The sequence below is a fragment of the Galleria mellonella genome, unplaced genomic scaffold, assembly GCF_026898425.1.
Source record: "Galleria mellonella isolate WM207_F2 unplaced genomic scaffold, CSIRO_AGI_GalMel_v1 utg312, whole genome shotgun sequence".
Taxonomy (NCBI): Eukaryota; Metazoa; Arthropoda; class Insecta; order Lepidoptera; family Pyralidae; genus Galleria; species Galleria mellonella.
The window spans coordinates 11316092-11328184 of NW_026442074.1; the positions used below are offsets into that span (position 1 = coordinate 11316092).

The window sequence follows — 12093 nt, forward strand, 5'->3', positions numbered from 1 at the left end:
GTCACGTGCGCGTTGCTGATCCTAAAGGAACCTTGGTATACCATTACGTACCTATAGTGCAGTTTCTAGGAAATAACCACTAATAATAAAAATTTTGTTTTTCACGAGAAACCCCAACTTTTATTGTAAAATAAACAGTCATTTTGATTTCAAATCTAAATTACTGGACCGATTTTGATAAAATTTCTATTGAACCAGTGTGTAAGTATATCCTTTCAGATAAGAATGAATTTACCTAATCGGTTTATAAATGACAGAGTTATGAGTTAACAAATATAAAAAAATTACAACCTAATTGAGATCCTTCTTCTTTTTTGACGTCGGTTGAGAAACGGATACCTATCTCTTAAGCATATACAGCAAAAATAAGACAATCTTTCCAGCGTCAAGAACCCTAGTCGAGGTCTTAAGACAGTGGGTGTACCAGACCTCGGTACTAGAGGGCGGCCGCCTGGAGAAACCAGATGTAGCCCGTCAGACCCGTTTCCCGCCCGGCGAGGAGTACCACGTCGTACTGTCCGTGGTGCATCCGAAACCTGACGCTTTGGCTGTTGAGTTTCATGCTGAGGACGCCGTGGAAGGTAAGGATGGATAGATAGATATTTATTACTCTATCACGCAAAAACTACTGAACAGATTTTAATGAAATTTGGTACACGGGTAGGTTTTTTTTAATGGATGATAATGGATTGGTAACCTCGCCTGCGCTATCAATATATGTTGGCGAGGCACCAGTGAGAAATGAAAGAGCAGGTCAGTTAGCCCATTCTGATAAATACACCTGGAATTCAACACGGTGGTTTCCAGGGAGGACCACGTGGAGGTCGATCTGATAGAGTGTATTGCTAACTACTACTGACAATCCCTTTTCCCCACACTTGTAAGTTATATCCTAACATAACATATATGATACTTTATATGTTGATTTATCCAAGCATTCATCGTTCACCGGCCACCATCTTCTCTCGGTTTATTTTGATTTGTGAATAATATTTTCGGAGCTTTAATTTGATAAACAAACTGTCTGTCGGACAGATTCGAATCCCCAATCTTGGAATAAATGAATGATAACTTAACGGTCACGTCTGTCTCCCATTAGGATAAACAGAAACAATGGAACGCCAAAATGCTTCGATTCAACAAACCTCTTTCGCTTCCTCCACATTCATCAATCTTTTCATACACGCTCGCCGGTTACGGGGACTTTTAAATCCCCGACGTCGTCACCCGAGGCACGCACTCTTGGTCCCCGATGATCCAATTACGGTAGCCAACGCGCTCCCTACCCTCCCTACCGCGGAATCTTCGTTGAAAGCCCCTGCAAATACACCCGCACACCGCACACATCGTCCCCGCCGGCGGGAACGAAGATTCCATGCAACACACGGTCGCGCGGATCGATCAGGTTTTTTTTTTGATGGGAGAAAATGGTATGGTAACCCCGCCTGCGCTAACGGGATATGCGTGCGGAGCACCAGTGAAGGGTGATAGATGAGAATGAAAACAGGCCAGTTAGCCCATCATGATGCATTTATCAGGAATTAAACATGATAGTTTCCAGGGAGAACCGCGAGGAGGTCGACCTGGTTGGGTATATTGCTAGCAATGGGATTCTCAGTTTCCATTACTAACAATCCCTTTTCCCCCGACCGATCAGGTTTGCGCCGAGCGCATACGAGTACCAACGATTCAGAGTTCCCACCCATCACAACATACCGACCCTTCGCTGTCCCTTGACGGGGGTCGAAGTGCGGTGGCCTGAAGCCGAGGCCCGAGCCACTCTGGCGCCCTTAGGCGCATGCTGCCGTCCATAAATAAAAGTTGACACCTCTGTCGCTCCCCTCTCGCGGGCTTGGAGTGCCATCTGCACTCGCCCCTGCATACGCGTTCGGTAAAGCTTTATAAAGGCCACTCACGGTCGACAGCAAACACGTTCAGAAAAAAAGGGTCTTTTAATTTGGCCCTTCTTCACCACGTCGTCTATTTGGTCGACATACGTCCGTTTAGGGCTAACTTTATGTGCTTAAATACAGGTTATTGTAAAAAAAATATTTAATGTTGAAACAATATCTGAATATAGTCAACCGTATTTCGTTTTTTTTAAACAACTTAGAATGGCAAACATGCTGACGGCCCACCTGATGAAAAGTGGTAACCGTCGCCTATAGACATGAGCAGTACCATGGACATAACAGTACACACATATACTGTTTCGCCCACGATACCCCCCATGCGTTGCCATTCCTGACGACTCGGGTGTTATTCCTCTGTACCCTGTAAATTGACGCCATATCCCACCCTTCAAACCGAAACACAGCCATGCAAACACAACTGCTTTATAGTTGAAACACGAATGGGACAGAGGTACCCAAGCAAACGAGTTTTGTACAAAGTCTCCCTCTGGTAAATATAATGTTTATAAGGCAGGTTAGTGACCACTAGTTCTCGACGCTATCAAAATAATTAGATAAACATATAAAAACAAAAATGAGGATGCTGTTTTTATTGACTGGCTGTAAAAAAATGGAATATAAAAAAGCATTCGAGAGCAATAGGTACATACAAATTAATGATTATTTTTTTTTTACCCAATTTTAACGACCTCAATAAGAAATCAGTTTGGTTTGATTTTATATCGTAGTTTTGTAACTAGAGCAAGTAGTGGGGTGAAGTAGGTTTTAATGGATGATAATGGAGTGGTAGCCCCGCCTGCGCTAACGGGATACGCTGTCGGAGCACCAGTGAAGGGTGATAGATGATAATGAAAACAGGCCAGTTAGCCCATCATGATGAATTCATCAGGCAGGAACGACGAGGAGGACGACCTGGTTGCGTATATTGCTAGCAATGGGATTTTAGTCTCCATTACTAACAATCCCTTTCCCAATGAAAAGACGGGTCAATTAGCCCATCATGATGATTACACCTAGAATTCAACACGATTGTTGCTTGGGTAGACCACGTGGAGATCGACCTGACAGGGTATATTGCTAGGAATGGGACTGGTAGTCCGCATTACTAATAATTCCTTATCCCAAGCCCTCTCGGATCGTTTTAATGAATGATAATGGAATGGTAACCGCCTGCGCTAATAGTATACGCTGACAGGGCACTAGTGGAAGGTGATAGGTGAAGATGTAATAGCAGCTCAGTTAGACCACCGTGTGAATTCACCTGGAATTCAGCACGATGGTTTCCAGAAGGGACCACGTGGAAATCGACCTGACAGGTACCCTGAATTCTATACAAACAAAATTTCCAACAGTGACTGTCTCTTGCAAAAGGAACTAGCATGATGATATGCCCATTTTTGTTTTCAGATTACATCGGCTCGTTCGTGGACGAACTGAGCGAACTTCACAACTTCACACTCAAATCGCAGTGGCTTTATTTATTAGACTTCGACTTCCAGGCGAAAGAGGTAGGTGTAAATGTGGATTGAGAGAGGAGACCGACCCGCCCCCTGATGGTAAATCAGGGGGCGGGTCGCTGCCGTCGGAGATGTGGTGAGTGGGAAGGCAAACCCATGTCTTCGACATATGGCAGGCACCTCGAGGGTATATCGTCTGGTTTTTGGTGGGTACACCCCCGCCCTATGGGGGGATTTCCATTCACCTCCCACAAGGTGTTTGGTGCATAAAGGATTTTCCAGACGTTAAAAAAAAAAATGTTATATATATATATATATATATATATATATATATATATATATATATATATATATATATATATATATAATATTTTAAGATAGTGTCCTAGAAAAAAAACCGACTTTATTATCGATTCAATTTAGATTTTCATTCTTCATTCATTCATTCTTTCGACATAATAAGAATTTTACAAACAAATTTATAACTGACGGAGTTATGAGGTAACAAACATAAAAAATGCAAGTGAATTGAAAACTTCATTGTTTTTAAAGTCGGTTATGTATGCGCGTGTGCGTGTACGTGCGTACATACGTGTGTGCGAGCGTGCGTGTGTGTGAGTGTGCGCGTGCGCATGCGTGTGCTCGGATAGTAGTCCAAATAAAAACTAAACCGAAACCCATTTTTAACCGAAACTACATAGATCAAAAGTCCGGTCGGACACTAATATTTAGCTATCCTACTCGATACTACAAACCGTCAAAATATTCCAGGTCAAAGACACCAGTGAATGGGGCCGCCACTTCGCAGTCCGCCAGGAGCGGCTGCAGCTGATGCTGACGAGGCTCGAGGAGCGGGCGGCGCCGCAGGTGTCCTCGCGGCCCACCGTCAACCTAGCGCTGTATCTGCTGCCCTGCCACCAGGCGCCGCTTCTCATATATGATAACAACGGTTAGCGTACACAAACCCAGGGACACTAGATGCTTCAGTATCACAACTTGTATTTATCACGTTGGGATAACAGGCCTGCCTTTTCATCCTCACCTATCACCCTTCACTGGTGCCCCGCCAGCGTATACCGATATCGCAGACGAGGTTACAGTATCATCCATTAAAAAAAAGCTTTAAAAAGTTTGTTGCCTCGATCTCAAATAATTACTAGGCACCGATTAAATCACAGGAATAGGGGGGGGGGGGGTGTTAGTAATAGAGATCTAACAGCTACATTACTAGCATTATATCCTCAGAAATGGCAACGCATGGGGGGTATCATGGGCGAAACAGTATACTCTGTTATGTCCATGCTACTGCTCATGTCTATAGGCGACGGTTACCACTTTCCATCAGGTGGACCATCAGCTTGTTTGCCATTCTAAGTTGTATAAAAAAAATATCAGGTCGACCTCCACACGGTTCTCCCTGGAAACCATAGTAGTTAGTTCTTGTTCAATTGGTCACTATGAGCCAACTGACCTGTCTTCATCCTCATCTATCATGCCTCACTGGTGCCCTATCAGTATACTAATAAAGAAGTTACCATTCCATCTTCACACTTTAAAAAAGCCAAAGGGAAGCGGGAACAGATTGTTAGTAATGCAGATTACCAATCCAATTGCTAGCAATATACCCTGTCACAGATCGACTGCCACGTATTTTGTCTCTTTCTTTCATGCTAAATTCCTAATTTGAAAGAAAGTGACGAAACGATGTAATGATTAAAATATCGAAAGTTTTAGTTTTTATGAATAATGGGGTATGTCTCTACATATTGCAGATAAGCCAATAAAATCACCAGTACAAGCCTTCATGTCCCCTAAGTGGGGGGGAGTGGTGATGTACAGTCCTAGCGCTGCAGACTGCCGCGCCGCTGAACCTACCTCCAGCCCCGACGTCCGACTCATCATGGGCACCTTCCTGGCGCAGCTGAGGACGCTGCTGGGCATTGCTGATACCGTAAGTACATCAGGCATATAGCAGATCCTCGGGCTTCTACCAGAGAGAATTTGTGCATGCGTGCCTCTGCTCCATTCGTGTTTCTACATCTGTTCTTGCATGGCGTGGTTTCGGTTCTTAGGATGGAATATGGCAGTTAAATTACAGGGTACTATTTTTTTAATGTGTGAAGATGGAATGGTAACCCCGCCTGCGCTATCGGTATACGCTGGCGGGGCATCAGTGAAGGGTGACAGATGAGTATGAAAGCAGGTCAGTTGACCCGTAGTGACAAATTGAACAAGAATTAACCACTATGATTTCCAGAAGAAACCGCATGGAGGTCGACCTGATAAGGTGTATTGTTAGCAATGGGGCTGTTAAGTCTCATTACTAACAATCCCTTTCCCCCAATTACAGAGTACTGAAGTATATTGGTTGTCCTATGGAATGACACGTATGAAGGGGTTTTAACCGATTTCAAAAAAGCAGGTTCTCAATTCGGCTGTAATGTTTGTTACCTCGTATTTTCAGTTCTAAACCGATTTGGAAAATTTATTTTTATCTAAAAGAACATACTGATTGGTATCATAGAAATTTTATCAAATTCGGCTCAGTAGTTTAGTTTTTAAATCGATATGGTTTTGTCACAATTGAAATAAGTTTTTTTTATGAGACACGTCAGGAATGGCAACGCATGGGGGTATCATGGGCGTAACAGTATACTCTGTTATGTCCATGGTATTGCTCATGTCTATAGGCGACGGTTACCACTTTCCATCAGGTGGACCGTCAGTTTGTTTGCCATTCTAAGTCGTATAAAAAAAAAGATGCGTTCCGCCGAACAATAGAATTACTCACTGGGCCGACCGGCTAGACTACCTACTTTGGCGCGGACCTTTTAAATGGGTTTTACAACATAAAATACTGAGAATATTGTTACCAAATTTTAACTGTATATTTTTGAAATACCATACTTTTAAAATATGAAAAAAAAAATTTTTTGCCCCGCCGGTGTATACCGATAGCGCAGGCGTTGTCACATTTCTATTCTCACCCGACCCGGGGAACCCGATGGTCTTAATCTGGGGGGAAAGAGATTGTTAGTAATGGGGTCTAACTGACACACGGTTCTCCCGGGAAACCATCGTGGTTAATTCTAGTGGAATTCGTCACGACGGGCCAACTGACATGCTTCATCCTCACCTATCAGCTACCGTCCTTCACTGGTGCCCCGCCGGTATATGCCGATAGCGCGGGTGTGGTTACCATACCATTATCACCCATTTAAAAAAGCTCAGCATACGTAAACGATATATCTCCTTTACAAAATACACTTTATAACCTGAGGAGATAGAGAACAAAAAATCCTATTATTAATAGGAATTAAGTGAACTATAGGTAAAAAGGGCGAACACAAGAGATTTCTTTTTTACAACACACGGGGCAAACTATCATGCGGCTCACCTGATGGTAAGTGACTACCACCGCCCATGGTCACCCACAACACCTACGGCATTACAGGTGTGCTGCCGGCCATGGAAAGATCGAAGTTATACAGGATTTTCTGTCTGGAAAAAGCCTGTCTTTCAATAATCATCACCTTCCTACCCTTGTCCCAATCATTTGGGGTCGGGCGTAATATGATTTTAGCCATATTACAAAAAGATTTGGCTTATAGTTTTACGACCGGCCACCTGCCTGACGTCAACCCTCTTTGGGAATGCATTTGTTGGTGGCTTCCGCCACCTACGGTGTTTGTAAAATATGCTGGTTCTTATTATGTATATAATATTTATTAATTATATTATTTGTATGTAAAAATGCCGTCTGTTTACTTGAAGTATTGTATACATTTTGTTCTTTTATTCAATTGTTTATAAATATTTTTTTTTATAAAAAAAAACTATAATTGTCAGTATATGTAAAAAAAGGTTCATTTTGAACATACGGTATGGAGGTAAGGATTGAGGAAAAAAGGAAGGGAACGTTGGAAATGCGTAAAGGAAATTGGTGAATGAGAGGAATAAGGGACTTATGTGGGAAAAGAAAGGGGGGGGGGGGAGACATTGCAGCGGTTTGGGAAGCCGGGGTCGCATATCCGTATGCCCTTATTTTAGAATCAGATTTCTAGAGAACATCCCTGATGCCTGTCTTTTAATAATAATAAATAAAAGACGAAATTGGTACCAAATTGACACACTGTCCATTCGAATACGGTGCCACGGATGTATACTAAATGTCGATTTAGCAGTTACCCATCGCGGTGATGCAACGAAGATTTGGAACGCTGATACTACACTTCTGACGTACGGGTACAAAGTACAGGATTGTGTTCCTTATCAGCAATTTCTGTTTTTTTTTTATGCATAACAATGGAATGGTAACCTCGCCTGCGCTATCGGTATACACTGGCGGGGCACCAGTGAAGGGTGAGGATAAAAAAGCAGGTCAGTCAGTTCATTGTGAGGAATTCAGCACGGTGGTTTCCACGGGAGACCAGGTGGAGGTCGACTTGACATGGTATATTGCTAGCAATGGAACTGGTAGTCTGCATTACTAACAATCCCTTCCCCTCCACTATTTCCCTATATGTAATAGTTTTCTACATATTATGTATTCATATGTATGTACTGTGTATTTAAGCTGAGTTGTTTTTTAACTTGTACATAACCTTCCTACACAAAATTACTCGCTTATCGATTCATCTCTCAAACAAACCCACCATTGGAATCATAAAAAAATAACGATTTAAAAGTGCTCGGAACCGAGGCTATTTGACAATTTGTATTGTACTGAAATAATTTCAAATAATGTTTCTCATTTGTTCAAATCCGTCGTGGTGATGTAGCCGAGCATAGAGGGCGCGGCGGCGGCGGCGCTGCGGTCGGTGCGCGCGCGGCGCTGGGAGCTGGACGCGCTGCTGCGCCTGCGCACGCTCGAGCAGCTCGCCGCCGCGCACGCCGCGCTCGCCTCGCTCGCGCAGCTGCTCGGTCACTACAGTTGTTTATTGTTGGGAATGGCTATTCACATTAAAAAGGCATATTTGTACTCCCAGACATGTCTTCACGGAGTTTCACTCGCATCCTGGTCGTAGGCACGGTATTATTTTGTTTATTTCCGCTAACTATTACTATGTATATGACTACCAACACTCGAAGATCGTCCACCACTATTACTACCAGAAGTTCCATAACCTTCCTTATATTAGCTATCAATCTTCGACTGCCACTTTATTCGCTCACGTTTGCGGCAACAATTTTGTCTACCTGCTGTGAAACTTTTGGTAGTAATAGTGGAAATCAATATTTGAGTGGTGGCCATCATATATATGTTACCAATGGTAGCGGAATTAAACAAAACCATTCTAATCAAATAACTACCAAATTTTAAATCTCGCATACTAACACAACATATTCAGTTGTTAGTATAGGAAACTCAAAATTTTTAATACTTTTAGAGGTCGGTGATTATGAAATAAAACTCGCGTTCATTATAGGGGAAACCAACTCATGTATCAACAGTTCCACAACATTGCAATTAAAATACATTTGTATTAAAACGACTTACCAAATTATACGTCTTTACTGGTCAATGTTCAATCAACGACTGTCAACTGTTGGTCGTTACTTCTAGTTTTTATGTAGACTGTTTTGGCGGGTAAATAATTATTGCGGAAATGACAAATCACCATTTTATAGTTAAATCAGCAACGGTGGCACTTGACAACAGCTATGTTATGATACAAATATAATAAAATATTGGTATACTAAATGTAAAGATGCTAACAATACATTTAAAATTTTTTGATTGCCGAAATTTCTATCCTAATATGTTCTACAGTACGTGACACTAGGACAATACTAGACACGGGACTAGACTAACACTAGGACTAGACACGGGATAACATTTAGTCTAAAATACCGCTAAAAAATACGCCCTATAAATTTGTATACTATATTTCCAGGTGAAATATCAAACATAGTGATCAATGACGAAGTGGGCGCGTCCATCAACTCCGCCGTGAAGTCGATCGAGGCTGCGGAGGAGCTGCTGTCCAAGGATCTGCTGGCCGCGTACAGACTCTCGCTTCGCGCCCACATCGACGCGGAGACGGCCTTCATGGAGCCCAGTCTGTTGGCACTGTTATACTTCCCGGACGACCAGAAGTGGGTTTATTTTAAGAGTAATTTCATTATTATTATTTAAACCGTTGACTGCCCACTACTGGGCATAAGCCTTCCTTGTAAAGGGAGTTTTGCCAGTAGTTGCCACGCTTGGCAGGTGGGTTGGCAACCGTAGTTAGGCTTTTAGAGATGTTTTAAAAGGGACGTTGCTGCCTATCCTTTGACCATTAGGTTCCCTAAGTCGCCTTTTACGACAGCCACGGGAAAGGAAGGGATCGACCATTTTATGCCGGAGCACACATAGCCAGTGATAATAAGCGAATGATAATAAAATTTCGGTATACGCTGGCGGGGTACCAGGTAAGAGATAGTGGGTGACGATGAAAGCAGGCCGTTAGGCCATCGTGATGAATTCGCTAGAGGGAGACTTTATACAAGTCATATGCTTGAGTAACTCTGTCCTATTCGTGTTTCTACCGTGAAGCAGTTGTGTTTGCATGGCTGTGTTTCGGTTTAAAGGATGGGATATGGCGTGAATTTACAGGCTACAGAGGAATAACACCTGAGTCCTCAGGAATGGCAACGCATGGGGGGTATCATGGGCGAAACAGTATATCTCTGTTATGTCCATGTTACTGCTCATGTCTATAGGCGATGGTTACCACTTTCCATCAGGTGGGCCGTCAGCTTGTTTGCCATTTTAAGGTAAACCACGAATGGTTTCCAGTTAACTGAATAAAACCTATTAAGATAATAAATACGAAAGTTTATAACCATGGATACTTGGTTGCTCTTCGGTACAAAAGTTACTAAACGGATTTGAATGAAATTTGGTACACGAGTAGGTTATATTCCAACTTAGCAAATTGCAATATTCATTATGACATCTTTTCCAGGTATGCCATTTACATCCCCTTGTTCCTGCCAATCATGTTCCCGGTGATACTCTCGCTGAAGAACCTGCTGTTGTGGTTCAGAGGAAAGGCCGTTCACAAAGAGAAGACTGAGTGATGTCAGCATTATGTGTTTTAAATAAAATTATCTGTGTTTCTATAAACAGTTTTATTTTAAAACAATTAAAGTGGAATAGATAGATAGATAGATACTCCTTATTGTTTCCTCCAAAAGATTACAATAGTAAACTTATTATAGATACAAACAATTACAAGAAATAATCACTATGAGAAAACAATGGGCGACCTTATCGCTAAGAGCGATCTCTTCCAGCCAACCTTTGGATGGAGAGGAGTAATTATAAACAGTTTGATCGAAGGCCCGATGAAATTCTATTATTTCTAAAATATAGAAATGTGACACATGTAATAATGTAAATATATATCGCTGCTTATTTTATATACTAATATACTATTGTATATATACACACATACGTACATATATACATACATAGTGACTCTGCCTGTCCTATTTTTTTGTTTTTTTTTTAATGGGTGATAATGGTATGGTAACCCCGTCTGCGCTATTGATATACACTGGCGAGATACCAGTGAGGGATGACAGATGAAGATGAAAGCAGGTCAGTTAGCCCATTTTGACGAATTAAACTAGAATTAGTCACGATGGTTTCCAGGAGGAACCACGTGGAGGTCGACCTGATAGGGTATATTACTAGTAATAGGGCTATTTGACCCCATTACCAACAATCCCTTCCCCCCCTATTCGTATGGTTTACCTAGGTATACCAATGAGTGATGTCAGGTGATGATTAACACGTTGTCAACCGAGAATTCCCTCATGATTGAAATCTTTAGAATTAAACTAAAATAGTGTCAAAAACCTAAATACAAAGAAAAGTAGTTTTTTGGTCATGAACGTTTTGTAATCCAAACGGTGTTGCCCGTCGTGGTAGGAGGACATACCTACATGGTAGTGCAATGACGAGTTTAATAGTGGGTCAGCAATGTTGGGATATGAAAAGACGAGCTAACTCGTGGTGACAAATGGGTCAGCAAAGTATTAAGTCAGTTCAGTTCGTCCATCATAACGATTTTACCAGCATTATGATTTTCAAGGTAACCTAATGGAAGTTGACCTCACAAGATGTGTTGCCAGCAGAGGGACCGCGTTACAACAATCCCATCCCCAATTTGTTCATTGGTTTGATAGTCAAGACGCAAAAAAACGTTACAGAGAGAGATGCTAGATTTACAGGGGCTAAGGAATTGTTAGAGACGGGGTTTTTTTAATGGATGATAATGGAATGGTAACCTCGCCTGCGTTAACGGTATACACTGTAGGGGCATCAGTGAGAGATGATAGGTGAGAATAAAAAGCAGGTCAATTAACCCATCGTAACGAATACACCTCGAATTCAGCACGATAGTTTCCAGGGAGGACTACGTGGAGGTCGGCTTGATAAGGTATATTGCTAGCAATAGGACTGATAGTCCACATTAATAACAATTAATCCCCCTCCCCCAGTAATTGGGTTTAACAGCCTCATTGCTAACAACCTCCACGCGGTTCCGCCTGGACACCATTGTGGTTAATTCTTATGAAATGCGTCAATATAGGCTAACGAACCTGCTTCATCATCTCTCACTGGTGTCCCTCCAGCGTATATCGATAGCACAGGCGAAGTATTCCATTTTCATCAATTAAAAACCAGACTCATTTATTTTGCCACTACGAGCAAAAATATGCCCCCC

The 12093-nt window shown here is 42.1% G+C and overlaps 1 protein-coding gene across 2 annotated transcripts in view; it reads left to right on the forward strand.

Moving 5' to 3' along the window:
* Nucleotides 1-10540, forward strand: part of LOC113515158 (GPI transamidase component PIG-S) — an 81289-nt gene extending 70749 nt beyond the window's left edge. For both annotated transcript variants that reach the window (XM_052895863.1, XM_052895864.1), the window contains exons 5-11: nt 384-581; nt 3321-3421; nt 4142-4319; nt 5143-5321; nt 8152-8293; nt 9268-9469; nt 10324-10540. In XM_052895863.1, coding sequence (XP_052751823.1) covers nt 384-581; nt 3321-3421; nt 4142-4319; nt 5143-5321; nt 8152-8293; nt 9268-9469; nt 10324-10438 — 1115 coding nt within the window. In that variant the 3' untranslated portion in view covers nt 10439-10540. The remainder of the gene's footprint in view (nt 1-383; nt 582-3320; nt 3422-4141; nt 4320-5142; nt 5322-8151; nt 8294-9267; nt 9470-10323) is intronic.
* The last annotated feature ends 1553 nt before the right edge of the window (nt 10541-12093 follow it).